Source organism: Ascaphus truei, chromosome 3, assembly GCF_040206685.1.
Source record: "Ascaphus truei isolate aAscTru1 chromosome 3, aAscTru1.hap1, whole genome shotgun sequence".
NCBI classification, from domain to species: domain Eukaryota; kingdom Metazoa; phylum Chordata; class Amphibia; order Anura; family Ascaphidae; genus Ascaphus; species Ascaphus truei.
Window position 1 is genome coordinate 169,544,493 of NC_134485.1, and position 25,339 is coordinate 169,569,831.

Consider the following 25,339-nt stretch of genomic DNA (forward strand, 5'->3'; position numbering starts at 1 on the left):
CCCGCGCGCTCCACGCTCCCCGCGCGCGCGCTCACAGACGCCCGCCCGCTCACAGACGCCCGCCCGCTCACAGACGCTCGGCCGCTCCGCTCGCACATACGCTCGCCCGCCCCGCTCGCACATGCGCTCGCCCCGCTCGCACATGCGCTCGCTCCCCGCACGCGCGCTCCACGCTCCCGCACGCGCGCTCCACGCTCCCGCACGCGCGCTCCACGCTCCCGCGCGCTCCACGCTCCCGCGCGCGCGCTCACAGACGCGCGCCCCGCTCAGACGCGCGCACGTTCACAGACGCGCGCACCGCTCACAGACGCGCGCCCGCTCACATACGCTCGGCCGCCCCCGCTCGCACATACGCTCGCCCGCCCGCTCGCACATGCGCTCGCCCGCCCGCTCGCACATGCGCTCGCTCGCCTCCCGCACGCGCGCTCCACGCTCCCGCGCGCGCGCTCCACGCTCCCGCGCGCGCGCTCCACGCTCCCGCGCGCAGCGCGCTCACAGACGCGCGCACGCTCACAGACGCGCGCACGCTCACAGACGCGCGCACGCTCACAGACGCTCGCACGCTCACAGACGCTCGCACGCTCACAGACGCGCGCACGTTCACAGACGCGCGCACGCTCACAGACGCTCTCACTCACAGACGCTCTCACTCACAGACGCTCTCACTCACAGACGCTCTCACTCACAGACGCTCTCACTCACAGACGCTCTCACTCACAGACGCTCTCACTCACAGACGCTCTCACTCACAGACGCTCTCACTCACAGACGCTCTCACTCACAGATTCTCACTCAGACACTCACACTCTCACTCACAGACACACTCACACTCTCACTCACAGACACTCACACTCACTCACAGACACACTCACACTCTCACTCACAGACACTCACACTCTCACTCACAGACACACTCACACTCTCTCACTCACAGACACTCACACTCTCTCACTCACAGACACTCACACTCTCTCACTCACAGACACTCACACTCTCTCACTCACAGACGCTCACACTCTCTCACACAGACGCTCACACTCTCACTCACAGACGCTCACACTCTCTCACTCACAGACGCTCACACTCTCTCACTCACAGACGCTCACACTCTCTCACTCACAGACGCTCACACTCTCTCACTCACAGACGCTCACACTCTCTCACTCACACACTCAAACTCTCTCACTCACACACTCAAACTCTCTCACTCACACACTCAAACTCTCTCACTCACAGACACTCACACTCACACTCTCTCACTCACAGACACTCACACTCACACTCTCTCACTCACAGACACTCACACTCTCTCACTCACAGACACTCACACTCTCTCACTCACAGACACTCACACTCTCTCACTCACAGACCCTCACACTCTCTCACTCACAGACACTCTCACTCACTCACAGATTCTCACTCACAGACACTCACACTCACTCACACACTCAGATTCTCACTCAGTGAAAATAAAGAAGGGAAATGTGACCAAAAAATGTCCATTAGCGCAAATGTAGGAGGCAGTGAGATGTGGGAGGAATTGTCACTCGATTGGTAGCAAATGACTGGAGCAACAAATGGGGAGAGGTAATTGACCCGTCAGATGATAGATTGTGAATGCAAATGTGGAAAAATCAGGCTGATATTGACCTCTATAGATGGTGAAGGGGGGTAAGCAAATAGCATAGGCAAGGGATTAAGGAATGGTCTCACCAAAGGATGTAACCGCAATGACCACAGGGGTCTCCGCGTCCCTCCGTCAGCACACCAACGAAATCACGCTGGAGATGAACATGTGTTGCTGTTACACTTCCACTTCCTGGATTACCCCCTCACACAAGACAGCTGTATTAGTTCAAATTGAATATTCACTTGTGTCTCTGCTTGATGTCAGACTCAGACAGACAGACAAATGCAGCCTTCAACTTTGTTCCGACAATATAACTGAAATAGTTGCTCTCACTCCTCACATGCGATTAGGCACTCCTCTCACAGTCAGCTGTCGGACATTGATGACGCGAACCTACGCTGTTTCGTCAGCTGTTGCGCCGACTTCTTCATATATATATTACAGCTCCGTTCCCCCCCCGCCTCCTCGTTCACAGCTGCGACCCCCCACCGCTCATAGCTCCGTTCCCCCCCCCTCGTTCACAGCGGCGATCCGCCGCCGTTCACAGCTCCCCCCCCCCCCCCCCCCTGTTAAGCTCCATTTCCCCCTGTCACGGTAGCTTATGACAAGATATAATGAACACCAAATATCTGGGTTGAACTGAACGAGGCTTAGATATAATAAAATATAATTTATTCCTTAAATAAGGTGAACACAGCAATATAGTACAATTAACAGGCAAGAAGATAACACTTACTTAGGGTTGGGGAATGGAGAAGTATCCAATAGCAATTCTCCATCAATCCAGTGACATTCCAGGTGGTATCAAAACACAACTCCAGCAATCCAGCACAACTCAAAACTGTAGGGTTGACACAGTTTATATACCTGTGCAACCCTATTCTTAATTGTTCACCAATAGGCTGTGTTCAATGTTATCTGTATCCACTCTCTAATGTGGAGACACAAACTAACAGACTAACCCATGCCCTCAGGTAACAATTAGACTGGCAGAGTTTGTTGATTGACTAATACCTAGACATTGGTTAACAATCAAGGCAGTTACTTTTTGATCACCGTGCTTAGGCTACTCAGCCGTCTGCCCTTCATGACTTATTAGCCTAGCAAATGGCGTCTGTATTTTCAGAACAGATCCAAAATAAAATACATATACACTTTAATATCTACACATATTAATAAGTTCCATTCTGGTGGGCTCAGTGTGTCGATCTTTGCCAGTTTTTAATGCCTACAGTGACTCCACATATTGGCCAAATATGAACTCTCTGCGAACTCCAGAATTGGAGATACAGAAATGCACTTTAAAACATTAATATACATGCTTATAATGAAACATGGGAACAGGGGAACATACATTTTCAAGGTATAATAAGGTGCAAACCTCATCCCTGGACCGCAGTCCAGTTAACCCCTTGTCTCTGGTGAGGTCAGGGGATGGCCATATGGGGTGCAACCCCTTTAATACAGGGCCACCCCCTTTCTCCCTCTACACCTCCCCTTGTTAATGGGTTACCTGTGGCCCACTGGCCCTAACGGGGAGTGGGGGCACTGCTGGCACCCTTAACGAACTCAGTCTCAGAGGGATAGTCCTGACGTGAAAGTCCACCAGCATTGCTGTTTTCACTACCCTTTTTGTGCTGAATAGTAAACTCAAACTCTTGCAAGGCCAAGCTCCACCTTAGCAACTTGGCATTCTCCCCTGATGCCCTCTGCAGCCAACTCAGGGTGTTGTGGTCTCTGAGGACCGTGAAAGCCCTTCCATACACATAGGGCTGAGTTTTTTGAGTGCCCACACAATGGCCAAGCACTCTTTTTCAATGGTGGCATAGGCCACCTCTCTGGGAAGTAGTTTTCGGCTGAGGTACACCACAGGGTGCTTTCTACCGTCGTCCCCCACTTGGCTCAACACAGCCCCAATGCCATAGTCCGAGGCATCAGTCTGTATGAGGAAATGTTTGGTATAGTCTGGGGCAGCCAGTATGGGGGCCCCAGCAAGCGCAGTTTCCAGTGCCTGGAAAGCAGTTTCACAGGCAGGAGTCCAGGTGATAAGCACAAGCAGTTGCTTCTTAGTCAAATCAGTCAGGGGTTTGGCCACGGCGCTGTACTGTGGGGACAAACTTCCTATAGTACCCTGCAGTGGCCAGGTCCTGTTTTTTGGTCTTTGGAACAGGCCATTGAACTATGGCTTCTACCTTGGCTGGCTCTGGTTTGAGGTGCCCTCCACCCACCCTGTGCCCTAAGTACAAGACCTCTGCCATCCCTACCATACACTTAGTGGGTTTCAAGGTAAGCCCAGCCTCCCTGATCTTATCTAGCACCGCAGCTACATGTCCTAAATGGGAGTCCCAGGAATTACTAAAGACAGCAGTGTCATCTAAGTAAGCCCTAGCACTTGGAGTGATGAATGCTGACTTCTCCCTAGCCTCCAGGGTCAGTGGGATTTGCCAATAGCCTTTGCTCAAATCCATAGTGGTCAGATACTTTGCCCCCGCGAGTTCATCTAGTAACTCATCCATTCGGGGCATGGGATAGGCATCTGACACCGTCCCAGCGTTGAGCAAGCGGTAGTCCATACAAAACCGGGTGGTCTTGTCCTTCTTAGGAACTAGGGACTACCGGACTTGCCCAAGGACTCTGGGACGGAGTAATAACCCCTAGGGTCAGCATCTCCTCTATCTCCCTCTCCATACTGGTCTTGACCTCTGCTGACACTCTATAAGCGTGCTTATGCAGAGGCTGCAGGTCCCCTGTGAACACTGGGTGTTTTGTGAGATGTGTGGTCCCTGGCATGTCAGTGAAGAGGGGCCCCATACTTAGCTAGCATGTCCCTGGCTTCTCCCTTCTGCCTAGCACTCAACTGTGCCCCTATCGCCACCTGCTCCACAGTGTTTCCCTGCCTGCTAGAAATCATAAGGGGTCCTACAAGATCCATCGCTACTTTTTGGAAGGGTTCCCCTATTATCGGTAGGGGTTTCAGGGGTGCCTTCACACGGTCGCCCGCCTTACCCCCCCCACTCGCCGGCAGGCATCACAAGAGATGCAGAAATTGCCCACATCTCGAGATGCCCCCGGGCCAGTAGTAACGCTGTAATAACCGGGCTGGCGTTCTGTTGACCACCTGATGTCCCGCTAACGGAATAGAGTAAGCTACCCGTAACAGTTGCTGTCGGTACCCCTGGGGTACTACTAGCTGTCGCTTACCAGTCAATCCCTCCTCTATCCCTGGGTTCCCTTCTTCTCTATACAGGAGTCCCTTATACCATACGCAGTGCTCAGCGCCTTCCCCTGCCTGAGATTCGGACGCCCGAAGTCTCACGCCGGCCAGGGTAGGGTCTGTCTTCACTGCCTCCCTAAACTGGGCTCCTAATTCTGGCCACCCCCCAGTCAGGTCATTGTCTGGAGAATGGGGAAAGGGTGAGGGGGAACAGTAAGTCAGTCTGTGGTTGCAACTGATCCTGGCTTACCTCCCCGGGCTCCTCTGCGCCCTCCGCTAACGTTGGTCCCAAAGGCTGGGGGACTGGCGCCGCCGCCATTGCCGCTGTCTGGCTCCGGGTAACCGCCGCCACTGCAGTTGGCTTGTGCACTCAGTCATAGGTGCAGGTCATCGGTCCCAGATCGTTTGCAAGAAGAACATCGGCATCCAAACCGGGTAAAAACCCCCACCTCCCGCACACCTTGGCCCTCCCCCCAATCCAAAAAGATTCTGGCCACTTGCAAGTAACGTGGCTCTCCGTCGGCCACAGTGATCTGTATCCCAGGACCTGGGATCAATTCTTCTGGCCGGACCATATCAGGTCGGACCAGGGTCACTGCAGCTCCTGAATCCAGAAAGCCGACTGCTTGCCGGTCACCGACTGTGACCGGGGGTGAGATGTCTGCTCCGGCCGGCCGTCTGCTGCAGGTCCGCGCTGAGATGTCCTCCGCTCCTGGCTGTAGGCACCGATGAAACCGGGACAGGGTGTGGCATGGAACGTCTCGCTGGGAGTTGTCTCCAGGACCGGTCCGGAGTCTGTGGTGGAAGCCACCCGCACGCGAGCTACCGGCTTCGCAGCTGGGGTGCGTTGCCCCTGATGGGGTCCGCTGGAACGCAGGGGTTCCGGGCAATCTGGTCTGATGTGACCAGGGCGGTGTTGCAGTTGTAGCACCGGCGCTTGTGCCGGAGCTCCCCCGCCTTCGGTGGACTGCTGCCCGCAGGCGGTCTCTGAGTCCATTGGGGGGTATTGGCAGACTTTCTGACCGTTGCCGCCGCCACCGCCGCCTTGGCTACTGGTTTGGCGGTCATCAGGGCTCGGCTGGCCACATAGTCGTCTGCAAGCCTCACCGCCTCCTGGTAAGTCTTGGGCTTCTTTCGTACACCCAAGCCCTCACCGCCGGCGGGCACTGCTCCATGAGCTGCTCCTGAAAGATGAGGTCCAGCAGGCGTTTGTAAGTCCGTGCCTCATAGCCCTCCACCCAGCGTATCCCGTACAAAGCCATGCGGGTCACGTAGGTAACATAGGACTCCTGGGGCTGCCTCTCTTCCTGCCGGAATTTACCCCGGTAGGCTTCAGGGTTAAACCGTACTGAAACAATAACAGTTCTTTCAGGTGTTCGTAGTCATCAGCATACTCATCTGGAAGCGCCATCATTGTCTGCTTAGCCAATCCGGACAGTAAGGGGTCCAAACGTGCAACCCTATGCTGGGGAAGCACTTTGTACCGCCGGCACTGCGTTTCAAAGTTCTTTAAGAAACTGTCAATCTGGTCAGTGCCTTCCACGAACTTGGTGAGACTGTGCTGGTCCAGTTTGAGTTCATCTGTGTTGTGTTGGACAGGGGGGCAATAAGTGGGTCTGTTCACTGCCATAGTGATAAACTGCAGCAGCTCCTCCGGTGACCCTCTGTCTCCCCACGCAGTAATCAGTGCCAACATTTCAGGGGTGAACTGACTGGTAGCCGCAGCAACCAGTACCCCTCCTGTTGCACTGCTCCCGGGAGGTGCAATCGTTCCCTCCCCGAGATTCCGCCGCCCCGGCACTGGGTTCCTTCCCTGATCTCCGGGTGGCTGTAAAAGGGCAAGCTGAGCCGTATCCTGAGGCTCTGCAAGCCGGGCCTCATAGTCACCGATTGCGTCAACCATGTCTGCGACCTCCTGGTTCTCATAGGGCAGTCCATATTCACTGCACTTGTCCTTCAGCTGAGCTCGGGTCCACATGTTGGATGAGCCTTCAGCCTCGCTCATGGTTCAGTCTCAGCAGTGAGGTGGTGTTACAACTTGTGTTAACTGTTGCACTACTGTGTGTTCAATATCTTTAGTCCCAGGAACTTGCAATTACCATCAAGTTCCTACTATGTTACAGTATCCCGCAGTATACTGTAACACAGGTCCAGTTCAATCCCACCGCTTGCCACCAGTTAATTATAGAGCTTGTCACGGTAGCTTATGACAAGATATAATGAACACCAAATATCTAGGTTGAACTGAACGAGGCTTAGATAGAATAAAATATAATTTATTCCTTAAATAAGGTGAACACAGCAATATAGTACAATTAACAGGCAAGAAGATAACACTTACTTAGGGTTGGGGAATGGAGAAGTATCCAATAGCAATTCTCCATCAATCCAGTGACATTCCAGGTGGTATCCGAAGCACAACTCCAGCAATCCAGCACAACTAAAAACTGTAGGGTTGACACAGTTTATATACCTGTGCAACCCTATTCTTAACATTGAACACAGCCTATTGGTGAACAATTATCTGTATCCACTCTCTAATGTGGAGACACAAACTAACAGACTAACCCATGCCCTCAGGTAACAATTAGACTGGCAGAGTTTGTAGATTGACTAATACTTAATCCCTAGACATTGGGTAACAATCAAGGCAGTTACTTTTGATCACCGTGCTTAGGCTACTCAGCCGTCTGCCCTTCATGACTTATTAGCCTAGCAAATGGCGTCTGTATTTTCAGAACAGATCCAAAATAAAATACATATACACTTTAATATCTACACTTATTAATAAGTTCCATTCTGGTGGGCTCAGTGTGTTGATCTTTGCCAGTTTTTAATGCCTACAGTGACTCCACATATTGACCAAATATGAACTCTCTGCGACCTCCAGAATTGGAGATACAGAAATGCACTTTAAAACATTAATATACATGCTTATAATGAAACATGGGAACAGGGGAACATACATTTTCAAGGTATAATAAGGTGCAAACCTCATCCCTGGACCGTAGTCCAGTTAACCCCTTGTCTCTCTGGTGAGGTCAGGGGATGGCCATATGGGGTGCAACCCCTTTAATACCGTGCCACCCCTTTCTCCCTCTACACCCCCCTTCACAGCTCCACACATCACTCTCCCCTGCACCTCACAGCACTCTTCTCCCCCCTGCACCTCACAGCACTCTTCTCCCCCCTGCACCTCACAGCACTCTTCTCCCCCCTGCACCTCACAGCACTCTTCTCCCCCCCTGCACCTCACAGCACTCTTCTCCCCCCCTGCACCTCACAGCACTCTTCTCCTCCCCTGCACCTCACAGCACTCTTCTCTCCCCCCTGCACCTCACAGCACTCTTCTCTCCCCCCTGCACCTCACAGCACTCTTCTCTCCCCCCCTGCACCTCACAGCACTCTTCTCTCCCCCCTGCACCTCACAGCACTCTTCTTCCCCCCCTGCACCTCACAGTACTCTTCTCCCCCCCCCTGCACCTCACAGCACTCTTCACCCCCCCCTGCTCCTCACAGCACTCTTCCCCCCCCTGCACCTCCCAGAACTCTTCTCCCCCCTGCACCTCCCAGAACTCTTCTCCCCCCCTGAACCTCCCAGAACTCTTCTCCCCCCTGCACCTCCCAGAACTCTTCTCCCCCCTGCACCTCCCAGAACTCTTCTCCCCCCTGCACCTCCCAGAACTCTTCTCCCCCCTGCACCTCCCAGAACTCTTTTCCCCCCCTGCACCTCCCAGAACTCTTCTCCCACCTGCACCTCCCAGAATTCTTCTCCCCCCTGCGCCTCCCAGAAGTCTTTCCCCCTGCGCCTCCCAGAAGTCTTTCCCCCTGCGCCTCCCAGAAGTCTTTCCCCCTGCGCCTCCCAGAAGTCTTTCCCCCTGCGCCTCCCAGAACTCTTTTCCCCCCCTGCACCTCCCAGAACTCTTCTCCCACCTGCACCTCCCAGAATTCTTCTCCCCCCTGCGCCTCCCAGAAGTCTTTCCCCCTGCGCCTCCCAGAAGTCTTTCCCCCTGCGCCTCCCAGAAGTCTTTCCCCCTGCGCCTCCCAGAAGTCTTTCCCCCTGCGCCTCCCAGAACTCTCCCCCCCTGCGCCTCCCAGAACTCTCCCCCCCTGCTCCTCCCAGAACTCTCCCCCCTGCTCCTCCCAGAACTCTCCCCCCCTGCGCCTCCCAGAACTCTCCCCCCCTGCGCCTCCCAGAACTCTCCCCCCCTGCGCCTCCCAGAACTCTCCCCCCCTGCGCCTCCCAGAACTCTCCCCCCCTGCGCCTCCCAGAACTCTCCCCCCCTGCGCCTCCCAGAACTCTCCCCCCCTGCGCCTCCCAGAACTCTCCCCCCCTGCGCCTCCCAGAACTCTCCCCCCCTGCGCCTCCCAGAACTCTCCCCCCCTGCGCCTCCCAGAACTCTCCCCCCCTGCGCCTCCCAGAACTCTCCCCCCCCTGCGCCTCCCAGAACTCTCCCCCCCCTGCGCCTCCCAGAACTCTCCCCCCCCTGCGCCTCCCAGAACTCTCCCCCCCCTGCGCCTCCCAGAACTCTCCCCCCCCTGCGCCTCCCAGAACTCTCCCACCCCGCGCCTCCCAGAACTCTCCCCCCCCTGCGCCTCCCAGAACTCCCCCCCCCCCTGCGCCTCCCAGAACTCTCCCCCCCTGCACCTCCCAGAACTCTCCCCCCCTGCACCTCCCAGAACTCTCCCCCCCCTGCACCTCCCAGAACTCTCCCCCCCTGCACCTCCCAGAACTCTCCCCCCCTGCACCTCCCAGAACTCTCCCCCCCTGCACCTCCCAGAACTCTCCCCCCCTGCACCTCCCAGAACTCTCCCCCCCTGCACCTCCCAGAACTCTCCCCCCCTGCACCTCCCAGAACTCTCCCCCCCTGCACCTCCCAGAACTCTCCCCCCCTGCACCTCCCAGAACTCTCCCCCCCTGCACCTCCCAGAACTCTCCCCCCCTGCACCTCCCAGAACTCTCCCCCCCTGCACCTCCCAGAACACTCCCCCCCTGCACCTCCCAGAACTCTCCCCCCCTGCACCTCCCAGAACTCTCCCCCCCTGCACCTCCCAGAACTCTCCCCCCCTGCACCTCCCAGAACTCTCCCCCCCTGCACCTCCCAGAACTCTCCCCCCCTGCACCTCCCAGAACTCTCCCCCCCTGCACCTCCCAGAACTCTCCCCCCCTGCACCTCCCAGAACTCTCCCCCCCTGCACCTCCCAGAACTCTCCCCCCCTGCGCCTCCCAGAACTCTCCCCCCCTGCGCCTCCCAGAACTCTCCCCCCCTGCGCCTCCCAGAACTCTCCCCCCCTGCGCCTCCCAGAACTCTCCCCCCCTGCGCCTCCCAGAACTCTCCCCCCCTGCGCCTCCCAGAACTCTCCCCCCCTGCGCCTCCCAGAACTCTCCCCCCCTGCGCCTCCCAGAACTCTCCCCCCCTGCGCCTCCCAGAACTCTCCCCCCCTGCGCCTCCCAGAACTCTCCCCCCCTGCGCCTCCCAGAACTCTCCCCCCCTGCGCCTCCCAGAACTCTCCCCCCCTGCGCCTCCCAGAACTCTCCCCCCCTGCGCCTCCCAGAACTCTCCCCCCCTGCGCCTCCCAGAACTCTCCCCCCCTGCGCCTCCCAGAACTCTCCCCCCCTGCGCCTCCCAGAACTCTCCCCCCCTGCGCCTCCCAGAACTCTCCCCCCCTGCGCCTCCCAGAACTCTCCCCCCCTGCGCCTCCCAGAACTCTCCCCCCCTGCGCCTCCCAGAACTCTCCCCCCCTGCGCCTCCCAGAACTCTCCCCCCCTGCGCCTCCCAGAACTCTCCCCCCCTGCGCCTCCCAGAACTCTCCCCCCCTGCGCCTCCCAGAACTCTCCCCCCCTGCGCCTCCCAGAACTCTCCCCCCCTGCGCCTCCCAGAACTCTCCCCCCCTGCGCCTCCCAGAACTCTCCCCCCCTGCGCCTCCCAGAACTCTCCCCCCCTGCGCCTCCCAGAACTCTCCCCCCCTGCGCCTCCCAGAACTCTCCCCCCCTGCGCCTCCCAGAACTCTCCCCCCCTGCGCCTCCCAGAACTCTCCCCCCCTGCGCCTCCCAGAACTCTCCCCCCCTGCGCCTCCCAGAACTCTCCCCCCCTGCGCCTCCCAGAACTCTCCCCCCCTGCGCCTCCCAGAACTCTCCCCCCCTGCGCCTCCCAGAACTCTCCCCCCCTGCGCCTCCCAGAACTCTCCCCCCCTGCGCCTCCCAGAACTCTCCCCCCCTGCGCCTCCCAGAACTCTCCCCCCCTGCGCCTCCCAGAACTCTCCCCCCCTGCGCCTCCCAGAACTCTCCCCCCCTGCGCCTCCCAGAACTCTCCCCCCCTGCGCCTCCCAGAACTCTCCCCCCCTGCGCCTCCCAGAACTCTCCCCCCCTGCGCCTCCCAGAACTCTCCCCCCCTGCGCCTCCCAGAACTCTCCCCCCCTGCGCCTCCCAGAACTCTCCCCCCCTGCGCCTCCCAGAACTCTCCCCCCCTGCGCCTCCCAGAACTCTCCCCCCCTGCGCCTCCCAGAACTCTCCCCCCCTGCGCCTCCCAGAACTCTCCCCCCCTGCGCCTCCCAGAACTCTCCCCCCCTGCGCCTCCCAGAACTCTCCCCCCCTGCGCCTCCCAGAACTCTCCCCCCCTGCGCCTCCCAGAACTCTCCCCCCCTGCGCCTCCCAGAACTCTCCCCCCCTGCGCCTCCCAGAACTCTCCCCCCCTGCGCCTCCCAGAACTCTCCCCCCCTGCGCCTCCCAGAACTCTCCCCCCCTGCGCCTCCCAGAACTCTCCCCCCCTGCGCCTCCCAGAACTCTCCCCCCCTGCGCCTCCCAGAACTCTCCCCCCCTGCGCCTCCCAGAACTCTCCCCCCCTGCGCCTCCCAGAACTCTCCCCCCCTGCGCCTCCCAGAACTCTCCCCCCCTGCGCCTCCCAGAACTCTCCCCCCAGAACTCTCCCCCCCTGCGCCTCCCAGAACTCTCCCCCCAGAACTCTCCCCCCCTGCGCCTCCCAGAACTCTCCCCCCAGAACTCTCCCCCCCTGCGCCTCCCAGAACTCTCCCCCCCTGCGCCTCCCAGAACTCTCCCCCCCTGCGCCTCCCAGAACTCTCCCCCCCTGCGCCTCCCAGAACTCTCCCCCCCCTGCTCCTCCCAGAACTCTCCCTCCCCTGCGCCTCCCAGAACCCTGTCCCCCTGCGCCTCCCAGAACTCTCCCCCCCCTGCGCCTCCCAGAACCCTGTCCCCCTGCGCCTCCCAGAACCCTGTCCCCCTGCGCCTCCCAGAACCCTGTCCCCCTGCGCCTCCCAGAACCCTGTCCCCCTGCGCCTCCCAGAACCCTGTCCCCCTGCGCCTCTCCCCCTGCGCCTCCCAGAACTCTCTCACCACCCCCCCTCCCCTGCGCCTCGCAGCACCATAAAGAAGACTTTACGAGAGCAAATATAGAGGGTTCAACACAAGGTGCAAACCATTCATAAGCCTCAAGAATAGAAAGGCCAGATTAGACTTTGCCAAACAATCTCTAAAAAAGCCAGCCCAGTTCTGGAACCGCATTCTTTGGACAGATAAAACTAAGATCAACCTGTACCAGAATGATGAGAAGAAAAAAGTATGGAAAAGGCTTGGAACTGTTCATGATCCTAAGCATACCGCATCATCTGTAAAACACAGTGGAGGCAGTGTGATGGCATGGGCATGCATGGCTTACAATGGCACTGGGTCACTAGTGTTTATTTATGATGTGACAGAAGACAGAAGCAGCCGGATGAATTCTGAAGTGTATAGGGATATATTGTCTGCTCAAGTTCAGCCAAATTCAGCGACGTTGATTGGACGGCCCTTCACTTTGCAGATGGACAATGACCGCAAAAGCAACCCAGGAGTTTTTAAGGCAAAGAAGTGGTATATTCTGCAATGGCTAAATCAATCACCTGTTCTCATCCTGATCGAGCATGCATTTCACTTACTGAAGACAAAACTTAAGGCAAGAAGACCCACGAACAAACAACAACTGAAGACAGCTGCAGTAAAGCCTGGCATAGCATCACAAAGGAGGAAACACAGCCTTTGGTAATGTCCATGCGTTCCAGACTTCATGGAGGCATTGCCTGCAAAGGATTCTCGACCGTATTAAAAATGAACCTTTTATTTCTGATTGTGTTAATTTGTTCAATTACATTTGAGCCCCTGAAATAAGGGGGCTGTGTATGAAAATGGTTGCAATTCCTAAACGTTTCATACGATATTTTTGTTCAACCCCTTGAATTAAAGCTGAAAGTCTGCACTTCTATTGCATCTCGGTTGTTTCATTTCAAATCCATTGTGGTGGCGTACAGAGCCAAAATTATGAAAATTGTGTCAGTGTCCGGGGGTGTGTGTGTCTGTGTCAAGGGGGTGTGTGTATCTTTGTCGGGGGAGGTGTGTGTGTCTGTGGGGTGTGTGTGTGTGTGTGTGTGTGTGTGTGGGTGGGTCGGAGGGGGGGGTGTGGGTCTGTGTGTGTGTCTGTGTTGGCGGGGTGTGGGTCTGTGTCGGGGGGGGGGTGTGAGTCTGTGTCGGGGGGGGGGTGGGTCTGTGTCGGGGGGGGTGTCGGAGAGGGGTGTGTGTGTGTGTGTGTGTGTGTGTGTGTGTGTGTGTGTCGGGGTGTGTGTGTCATAAAAATCATCTTAAAAATTAAATATATAGAATGAAGAGCAAAAATAGATCGCCCCTAATTGAACTCTAAGGCCCAGATCCACAAAGTATGCTAAGCTTTAGCAAACCTTTACTACCATTCATATGGAATAAAAAATAAAAAACAATAGGTAGCGCTAACACTAATATATATCTCAAAACAAATGCTATCAAAGTGAATTAAATATATATAAAAAAAATTTTTCTTTATATATATACAAAAAAATTATTTTAAAAAATGTAGCAGCCTAGATACACCTCTGACCCCCAGTCAGACAATAGTAATGGTAACGTCGCTGAGATCTTCTCTCCATCAAATCTGGTTGTATATCATTTACTTTATTTTTATGTGTTTAGCGCCATTGATACTCATCCAGTACCATTACCATTCATATGGATGACAGCTGAGGTGTCCTAAAGCTTTGCACCCTTTTCGGGATCTGGGCCTTAGATTGCTACTTTGAAAGATGTTTAAAAATTTTTTGTGAAACCAAAGTATTGTAAATGGTCTTGAAATGGGATGCAGCAAAAAGATTCTGAACTTATATTATGGTGGGATGCATGTGATCTTTCTGATTAGAGATTTATCAGTCTGCTACATGGGTAATCTGGATGTTAATATACCGATAGCATAACAATTATTGTAAGCAGTTTACTTCCTTACTGTAAAACTGTAGTTGAAATCTTACTGATGCGAATTGGGCAATACTGCATAGATAATCATATTTGAATGTGCTTTAATAGACATGCAATAAAACACAATTTATTATGAAAATGAAACAGATTTTTAAGTTATCCCCTGTCCCCATGAGTTACTGATTGCTGTCTGTGGCAACTGTAGCTGAAGGTGGTTTGGCTTGCATTTAGACAAAATATGTGCACTCTTATTCTCTCAAAGTCCTTGATCTCCTGAAGAAACCCTTATTTCTACTTTTGCGCCTTCCTAAAATCAATACAGTTGGTTCCAGGACTTGGGTAGTAAATTCTGGCTTTCTCCTCATTTAAAAAAAAAAATTTATATGGAGGTTATGAAAACCCATAATTACTATAATAGCTTAAAAACGCATTTATGGTTGGTTTAAATTCAGGATTATTTGACTCCCCATGCCTGTTCAGAGCTCTGTTGGGAAACTCACCCAGGTAGTCTTAGTTCTTTTCCGCTAAAATGTTGTTGACCTGTAATCTGTTACTTGATTAAGTAAATTGCACTCGCTCAGTTACTCTCCCGTCAATGAGTTGATCATTCTAGTCATTACAGAGTATATTATATTGTTTGTCTTTCAATAACCAAAGTTGATTAAAGGCTGTGCAGTAAGCCACATTTTTATAATGGCTAGTCTGGCTTATGATGTGTATGTATGTATATATTTATATATTATTGTATTGTTTGATATAGTATTTCAGTTATTACAATTTTTTTTAATCAAATATACATCCAATCATTTGAAAAAGTGAGGTTACAAAATAAGAAAAACAAAAGGTAATAAACAGTTTTTTTTTTTTTTTTTTAAGTGTAAAACCACAGTGGAAGTTTGCTTTTAACCAGCATAAGGCAGTTTAAATGCATCCAATTTAAGAGCTGTATTTTTTTTTATATGCATCCTTTGTGAGCAGAAATTGTAGCTAATGTTCTGAAGTATGAAAAACATATCATGTCGCTAATATTTATTTTTCATTTACAGCATTATCTGCATACCAGAGGTACTACAGTTTACAATCTGACTACTGGAAGGTTTGTATGACTAGATGTGAAAAATATATATATAATTTAAACTGTATCCGTTGCATTTTTACATTTGTGAAATGTTTCATGTTTTCCTATTTTATTATTGAGGCAACATATTAGTAGACTGTAATAAAAAATAAATAACTGGTAACATTGAAATTCCTTTCATTTTGTTTTCAACACTTAATTAAAAATTATGTGGTTTACTAACGTTCAACTACTGTATATTTATATTCTCAAGCTTTTTGCAATCTGAATCCTAACAACGATCAGCTTTTGTTCGCATTAACACACACATAATGTTGCAATACAAATATTTGACGTCTTGAAAATAAGCAATGAATTTTTTACATTGGTTTTCACAGCTTGCATTTTTTATTGACCCCATAGTTGTGAATGCATGTTTTCGACAGCAGGCAATATCGAATGTAGAAGCTTGCAAAAGTAGTATTGAATTCATTGTCTTAACGTGTTACGTTATCTCTGAGGATAATGAGCGAATTACTAGCATGGTCCAATCAAGAAACAATTGTTACCAAGTGAAAAAACTTGTCAGCTGGTAGGGTTGCTGTTTTAATGTTGTTGGTTTGCTATCTTATTGCCAATTAAAGATGATGTCCACTCTATACATATATTTTCAATAAAGTCGATTCATCCTGTCCCTGTAATATATAATTTACAATTATTAACGTTGTTCCTATATATCTTAAAGACAAACGGCAAATCAACCCAGTTAAAATACCAGGATACACAATGTATATTTTTTAAACTAAAAACGAATTAGTAGTCCACACCTATGTGCTAAAGCAGGCCTGCACAACTCCAGTCCTCGAGGGCCGCAAACAGGCCAGGTTTTCAGGATATCCCTACGTCAGCACAGCTGGCTCAATTAGTGGCTCAGTATGACTGAGCCACTAATTGAGCCAGCTGTGCTGACGTAGGGATATCCTGAAAACCTGGCCTGTTTGCGGCCCTCGAGGACTGGAGTTGTGCAGGCCTGTGCTAAAGGAATATAGTAGCAATTTCTTTTTAGATATTTTTCCAACTCAAGAATGTATGAGATGAATATAGCAAATAGAGCATAGGTGCTATATACAAATGTGAAACTTGGACCGTAAATGCGAAGATAATTCAGAAACTTCAGACCACTCAAAGGTTGGGTTCTTGAGCCAACCCATAGTTTGACATCACAAGGGTAAACAAATTAAAATGGCAGCTGGCCGGACATATCGCAAGATGAAATGACCATCGTTGGACAAAGATGGTTCTTGACTGGATTCCAAGGGAAATTAAAAAAAGACCAAGGCAACAAGCAAAAAAAAAGTAAGATGCGATGATGAAAATGTGTTGGAACAAAGGGGAGGAGAGACTTAGAAGCGTAGTACCTGGACAATGAAGGGGGAAGATTTTATCCAGCAGTGGATCGACTAGGCTGGAGATGGTGAGATTGATGTATGTATATATATCTATACGCACGGATATATATATATGTCTATACGCACGGATATGTATATATATGTGTGAATACATATACATACACCAGCTAAGTGAAACTGAGCTTTTCAAATATTAAGTTGCAAGCTGTGAAATATCTGCCACCTTTCAATAGCAAAATAATTGTAGTTACTCGAAGACCAAGTTTAATTGCCCCCTTCAACTAAGGTCCAGACATAATGTTTGAAAAAATATTTCTCTTGACAGATATCAGGTATTTTATGTACTTTTTATTTACATTTTTGGGATGTGGAAACTGTAAACTGGCCTGACATTGATTTCTGACATAACTGATTTCACGTCCTCCAGGTGGAAGTGCTATTGTGTTAACATCCCACACAGTAACAAATATGAACACAGAGGTACCTAAATTGAGTTGTGGTATTTGATTGCTGCTGGGTCAGGAAATTACAAATTTAATCATTTTGTTCATGCACAATTATGTGTGAAGTTTAGTGCATCAGTTCTAGTCGGTAACAATACTTGATGTAATGAAAGACTTGGTTCAGCTCCACAATGCAATTTTCAGTATTTTTATGTCTGACATGATGTTGCTTTAACACAGTACTTGTAATTATATGCTTTGATTAATGTAACCACACAATGTTTGTAAATTTACCTAATGCTTCAAGAATGTACTGATTACAGTTGAATTCAGTTTGATTTACTATTGTTAACATGACTATGAAATGTGATTTTCTAGAAATTTGTTTTGCAATATTTGTATATGGAATAGCTCTCTACTGAAAATGCAAGCATGCATCTTAATTTACTAGTGTTTATTTACAGTATGTTGAATAATGTACCAATGTTGCTTTTTACATTATTGTAGCCTAAATATGCTAAAGGCATTTATAACCATTAAATCTTACTTTGTACTTTGTGATATTTTTAATCACAAAATGAAGTTACACCCTGTACAAAATAACTGACCTTTCAGAATTTGATTTCTAAAATGCTAACCTTTTATTTTCACACACCACTAGATTAAAGCAATTTTGCTTTATTTTCCCTTCAAAACTGAACAATTTTGTTCCGACATCAAGAAACCACAAAACTATTTTGAAATATGTTCTTGGTATAGAGGCGATATTCTTTTAAACAACAAAAAACATGTTTGACCGTACCCTCATTTTATAGGTTTTCTATTTTGTTAGTGATTTCGTTACTGTTAGTTTAGTCTGAAGTGCTATTTTTGTACAAACGTATCCTTACATGGTGGAGACTATTGATAACTAACTGTAAATGTAATCCTGCAGACAGACAATTGTCGAGGTCCTGATTCTATAAATCAAAGGGCAGTAAAGGTGAACTTTGAATATCTTACTAGGTGCTAAAGACGTAGTATGATGCTTTTTTATTTTAAGTTGTATTTTTTGGGAAAATGACAAACCTTGTTTGTATATACCTGTCAGTCTGAAGATCTTGAAAACACCTGTTATTGACTCCAAAATATGGTTTACAATTTCAAACTTTCTTGACAAATAACAAAACACATTGTTGATTTTCTAATGCTTATCCTGCAGTTTTTGTGACGTGTTGTGAATGGATTTATATTGGATAGGGTCTAACGCAGGTTGGACTCTTAACTGGCGGTCAACGGGCCAAACGCAGCCTGGGAAGGACCTTTATGTGGCCCTTAGACTCTGCCCCTGCTAAATTTCATACATGTTGTTTTAGGCCCCTAAGTGCAGGTTTTCACTGCACACTTATATTTGAAGGAATTGTAAATATACATGGTGCACGTGTTAAATGCTTGCAAAATGTTGAAATATAGTAATTTTTAAGTCTTAAATTTTTCTACAATTACATTGCAATAAGCTTGTGAAGGACTTCAACTTTTAAATGTTTTCTGATCTTACCCCTTACTTCCAATGGCATAGCAACAATAGGGTATTTTCTGACATTGTCATGTAATCGTGAAGCAATCACTTCAGTTTTTGTAATGATCAGCTTCATAATTGGAACAAAGCATTATTTGTAAATTTACCAAATGCTATAAGAAAGGCGTGATTACAGCTTCATTTAGCATTAACATAACAGTGGGGTTAATATAAATATCAGTTTTGGAAAAGAGCACTTATTTTGCCTTGCAGAAAATAACATTTGTAATAATTTGTTTTCTTTTTTTGATTTGTTAGGTAAAATATTAACTAAAATTACAGAGTGAAAATTTTAGAAGTAGATATATATATATATATTGATAGTATTTTTGTTGCAGTCTCTGTATAGTACAATAATAGGTACGTTTTGGAAGATGAGCGAATTACTCTTTTGACTAAGCAGGTTGGCTTTGGGACATTGCTGATGGTGACAAATGTATTTCATATTTTTTACATAATTGTTCAAAATGCATATGTTATGGGGATATAGAAAATGTATTTTTAACCGATACTAAGAATTAAACAAGGATGTAGTGTACCGCTCGATACAGCATTTTGGCACATGATTACTCAGCAGTCTTTTGCCATAAGGCACTTTTTCTGGGACAGGAAGACACTATATAGCCCAATGACATATGAAACGTAGAATTTGATTAAAAGCACTTGGCCCACCTCGTCTGTCAATTTTCTTATTTGCTTTAAAACCTCAGACCCAATTTGATCCTTGACGTTCTTTCCTTCTGTAAGAAAGCTGCCTAGTAAAATATGGCCCTTTATGGATTACTGTTTCTTTTCCTTTGCTAATTTGTGTGTAATTTAGTTTTTTTTACGTAAAGTGGCAATCCAGGTGCTTTTTTTTTTTTTGTACATCTATTTTTTTTTTTCCACACAGGATTGAAGCATGGGTCTCATTAGCTGAACCCCATTCATTTCATCTCTGGTGACCCCCCTGCTTCTGGAGATACAGACCTCCTAGCGGGTGCTGGTAGCTGCTCCGTCTGGCTAGCAGGGTTCACATGGCTGCTTTTCTAAGCTGCCGTGTCCCTGTGGGCCAATAGAAAGCTGTGACATCCAGTGCGGCTTGTTATTGGCTCACATGACGCGGAGCTTTAAAAAGCAGATGATACCGGCATCCCCCTTAGGAGCCAAGAATCTCTGGAGGTGCAATTAATGGGGTTTCAGTTCTGGAGACCCCTGCTTCAATCCTGTGTAAAACAAGTTAATAAACATGTATAAATATTAATTGCTTTAGGTGACGTGAAGCTTCACATTGTCAGGCTAAGTAACTGCATGGCTGATTTGTAGTTTCCCGGCATTTTGATTACTTTTTTCCCCCCTTTGTATTAATGATTTGAAATACAATTTTTTTTTTTTAAATCCCTAAAACTAATTTGCTGTCCTCTTTAGGTTTTGTATGATGTTTTGTGAGGGCAAAAATAAAAAATGTAATTAATGAATCCCTCACGTAACCAATGGTTTAAATAAAATTTGCCTCAGATTATTTAATGTGCTTAAGTAAAAAGCAAAAACATAAATTTTTTTTTGATATGCAGGGGTGTAAAAATTCCAGACACCTAAAATGTAGTCCCTAGTGTGCCCGCTCTGTTTGCAGCGCTGGCTGACCTGTTCGTCACCACTGCTACCGCCAATGGTGCTTCCCAGCATGCGTTCATGCCCAATTCTGCTTTGCAGTGGCACTGAGCGGCTGCTCTGTGTGGCATGCAGAGAGAGCAGGGAAAGCGAGTGGCAAAGGCGCACGAGGTCTGGGGGCGAATTGGAGCACTGGCTCCAATTTACACTTGGGTAGGGTGAGTTGTCTGTGTCAGGGTGCCAGCATGTGTGCCTGTACCAGGGTGTCACACTCACACTCTGACTCAGAGCTGCAAATGGGTGGGATAGGAAGCCGGAAGGCCCCCCTTAACAAAACGCTAACATCTAAAAATGCGGGCGGGCTCCTAAGTATTTCATATTATTGGCCACCCCTGATAATTGGTGCAACTGTAATCACCATACAACACCTTTATTTCAACCATTTCTTTTCTGATGGCTGTGACGTGCTGAATTATAAGTATACCCTCGGCCCCAGAAGGCAACAACGGAATTTAAAAAGAGTGGCATTATCATTTTACAGCTAAAGGATTTTGCAATGATAAGAAAATAAACCTTTTTTATATTTACTTTATACTTTATTTTTCTACTTTAATGGCAAATATGTGCTAAAGCCATAATACTGATTAATAGTTATGATTTTTTTTTAAATTATTCATTTCAATCAGTTTGTACAGTGAAGGCACTCAGGCCTATAGGCTTTAATGCATAATGCATAAAATATACCCTATATAGACCTAAATTCTTTCCTATTCATTGCAAAGCCCTCACTCTGTCATCTTACTACAGGCAAGTAATCCAAATATATTCTGTAAAAGGGCAGAGGAATGGATGAGGGTTTGGTGCTCCCCCCTCAATTACATTTACAATAAAACAAGTAAAGAAACGTAGGGATAACATTGTGGACTTCAATGTCGATAAAAATTCAATCAATGGTTACTAGTGTTTAATATTGTTGTTTATCTGTGATGAGGCAGAACAATACTTTTAAATGGTTAATAGAATAAATGTTGATGATATTTCTAGCAAAATGGAGTATGATTTAAAACATTTAATAAATGTGAAGTGTTGAGGGGTATTTTAACTGTATATTGTTTAACATATTTCATAAAATATTACCACATAAGAAACATAAACAAGTACAATGTTGATAACTCACATTCCATTTTTCTGATTCTGATCATCCATTCATAACTTTACTCTGAACTACCATAATAAAATAAAACTTTCTATGCCATCAATATTTATTAATAGATGAATCTCTACTTTGCATCATACCTGCAAAAATGCTGGAGACACCTGTATTAAATACCGATACTAGAAAACTTCTAAAGACTAAATCCAATTGGAGTAGAAGGGTAGGAGCAGATAAAATAATAATACAGGCTGAAAAAAAACCTTAAATGGATCCTTGCTAATAATACAAGAAGCCTGACATAAAATGGGTGAGTATGAATTAATAGCTACAAGGGAGCCAGATGTATGATAACATGGTGGGATGAAACTCATGACACGGCAGTTAATTTTAGAGGGTTATTCCCTTTTTTGGAAGGATCGAATAAATGAACAAGGATGTGGAGTATTTTTGTTAAACCGGATCTAAAACCTATTAAAAGACTTTGTGGATAGAAATTATTAGTGGAGGTAAAAGTACAAAGAAGATATTTGTAGGGATTGTGACGGTAGGGACAGCTGGCATCACAAAACTGGGATGAAGCCCATCTAGCTACCCCTAAATCTATGTAACTTGGCCATCTTTGTAAGGCTTATTTTGGCCAAATGTATTTAATATCTGGGGAAGAACAGGGAATGTATAAATGCATTTCCGGGTCTGTAAGAATGTTTTTCAAAGTCTGTATTCGTTATTCCCTGTAAATGCAATCCCACAGTTTAATGAATCAACATTGTTCTGTAATGTGCTCTGGGTGTCAGCCCTGCAAGAAAGCAAATGAGAGATTCCATTATTATGGTCATATCTATGGAGAGGACTCTGATTTAATGAGCTTTGGTTCCTGCAGAGACAATGGTTGGGAGCGTGGAGGTGTTACAGACATTTGGTGAGAGAGAACAATCAGGGATGGGGATGGGCTCTTAGCACGCCCTCTGGCTGTTGTGGCACCAACCTTTTCCATGCTCTGATTGTTCAGCAGCCCCCTCCCATGTAAAGGATAGCCACAGAGGGCTATACTGTTGTGTGAAAAAGTACACCCTCTTTGAATTCTATGGTTTTACATATCAATCCTTAGTTGAAGTTCCTTAGCAGGTCTAAAAATTAGGTAAATACAACATCAGATGAACAACAAAACATAAAGCCAAAATGGACAAGCTATGTGTGAAAAACTAAGTACACCCTTACTGCTTCCATAGGAATTAAGATGCTAAGTAGCAGACAGGTGCTGCTAATCAAATGCCCTTGATTAATTGATCAGCAAGTGTGACCACCTCTGTAAAAGCCGTAGTTTTAGCAGTTTGCTGGTCTGGAGCATTCAGGTGTGTGTTAACACAATGCCAAGGAGGAAAGTCATCAGCAATGATCTCAGAGAAGCAATTGTTACTGCCCATCAATCTGGGAAGGGGTTATAAGGCCATTTCCAAACAATTTAAAGTCCATCATTCTACAGTGAGAAAGATTATTATAAAGTGGAATACATTCAAGACAGTTGCCAATCTTCCCAGGAGTGGATGTCCCAGCAAATTCACCCCAAGGTCAGACCGTGCAATGCTCAGAGAAATTGCAAAAAAAAAAAAAAGGAGTTACATCTCAGACTCTACAGGCCTCAGTTAGCATGTTAAATGTTAAAGTTCATGACAGTACAATTAGAAAAAGACTGAACAAGTATGGTATGGAGAAAGCCTCTTCTCTCTCAAAAGAACATGGCAGCACGGCTTAGGTTTGCAAAGTAGCATCTGAACAAACCACAAGACTTCTGTAGCAATGTCCTTTGGACAGACGAGACCAAAGTGGAGATGTTAGGCCATAATGCACAGTGCCACGTTTGGCAAAAACCAAACACAGCATATCAGCACAAACGCCACATACCAACTGTCAAGCACAGTGGTGGAGGGGTGATGATTTAGGCTTGTTTTGCAGCCACAGGACCTGGGAACCTTGCAGTCATTGAGTCGACCATGAACTCCACTGTATTATACCAAAGTATTCTAGAGTCAAATGTGAGGCCATCTGTCCGACAGCTAAAGCTTGGCCGAAATTGGGTCATGCAACAGGACTATGATCCCAAGCACACCATCAAATCTACAACAGAATGGCTGAAAAAGAAAAGAATCAAGGTGTTGTAATGGCCCAGTCAAAGTCCAGACCTCAACCCGATTGAAATGCTGTGGCTGGACCTTAAGAGAGCTGTGCATAAATGCCGACAAACCTCAATGAACTGAAGCAACGTTGTAAAGAAGAGTGGGCCAAAATTCCTCCACAACGATGTGAGAGACTGATAAAGTCATACAGAAAACGATTACTTCAAGTTATTGCTGCTAAAGGTGGTTCTACAAGCTATTGAATCATAAGGTATAGTTCGTTTTTCACATATGGCTTCTCCCTTTCGGCTTTGTTTTTGTTAAATCATGACAGTGTAATATGTCATGTTTTGTTGTTCATCTGAGGTTGTATTTATCTAATTGTTAGACCTGCTAAGGAACAGGTGATTCTTATCAGGACATAATATGTAAAACAATAGAATTCAAAGAGGGTGTACTTTCTTTTTCACACAACTGTATAAGTGGTGCTGCTGAACAGAGAATCAGATCTACCCTCAGAGAGCATCTGAGAGCAAGAGAGGCTAACAGAGAGAGACACTGGAAAGGAGTGTGGAGATTCCCTCACAGGACTGACAGAGACTGAGAGACATTCTGTAAAGGAGTTTGGATCTTTACATTGACAAGTTGGAGATCCATGTGAGTGGCTGCTGTGTAATCAGTCCTCTGATATCCTTGACGATAAACGGGCAGGGCAGGCCTTCTAGTGAGGCTAGAGTCTACTCCCCAGGCCCCCAGTTGGTATTGTATCTTGTTTTGTGCATCTTTGTTTTGTCTGCTGGCACGCCTGAATAAACCCCATTTTATTCAACAACTTTGTCCTATCTGATGCTAGTGATCCCGGTGGTTTCGGTGTAAAAGTACTGGTCTCCTGTGACAGGGATATGCTATAAACCTAGGAAACTATGAGAAAACAGAGTCCCTGTTTGGATATGCATTCCACCTTATATGTGTAAATTATACATACTGGAAAGAGGTGGTGTGCTATAAACCATCAAATATCTGTGAATTGAGGAAGCTAAAATACTTTTGCAAATGGATAAGGCATAAAAACCAGGTCATATTTGCATACAGGCATACCCCGTTTTAAGTACACCCGTTTTCCGTACACTCGCAAGTACATACATTTATTTTTAATTGCACCATACCCCTGTGTACGTACGCGTGCTTCGTGAGTACGGACACCAGGGGCCGGCGCACAGCGGCGTGCACCCATAAACATTACCACAACCTCCTTCAATCTGGTCCCTAACGAAGCGGAAGGAGAACGGGGACAGATGGGAGTAGGATGTATGATGGTGTTTCTCAAGCTGAGATCGGGCCGAAGGCTAGGCTTCCATCGTACGACAGTTTATACTGTCATGAAGACTAAAGACAAAATTATTGCAGAAATTAAGAGTGCTATGCCAATTAACACACCAATTAGAAAAAGGGATAGCGTTGTTGCAGACATGGAGACTCAGACTGCAAGCAATGTTCCTATAAACTAGGTAATTATTCAAAGTAAAGCCTTAATCCTATTCAATGACCTGAAGGCTAATAAAGGTGAGGTAGCAAAGGATGCAGAATTTGTTACAAGCCGTGGATGGTTTATAGGTTCAAGAAGAGGGCTAACATACATAACATCAAAGTTCCAGGAGAGGCAGAGGCTGCAGAAAGCTATCCACGTGACCTTGCCAAAATAATTGATGACAAAGGCTAAAGGATCAGATTTTTAATGTGGATGAGACTGGTCTGTTCTGGTAAATGATGCCTGCAAGAACCTTCACCCCAAGAGGAGAAAACAATGCCTGGCTACAAGGCAGCTAAAGATAGAATAACCCTTCTGGTAGGTGGCAATGCTTCTGGTACCTTAAAGCTCAAGCCTATGCTAATTTAT

At 47.9% G+C, this 25,339-nt stretch overlaps 1 protein-coding gene across 2 annotated transcripts in view; it reads left to right on the forward strand.

Moving 5' to 3' along the window:
- The window catches only part of KDM6A (lysine demethylase 6A), a 224,068-nt gene that overhangs the window by 43,792 nt on the left and 154,937 nt on the right, over positions 1–25,339 (forward strand). For both annotated transcript variants that reach the window (XM_075589737.1, XM_075589739.1), the window contains exon 4: positions 15,162–15,211. In XM_075589737.1, the coding sequence (XP_075445852.1) occupies positions 15,162–15,211 (50 nt within the window). The remainder of the gene's footprint in view (positions 1–15,161; positions 15,212–25,339) is intronic.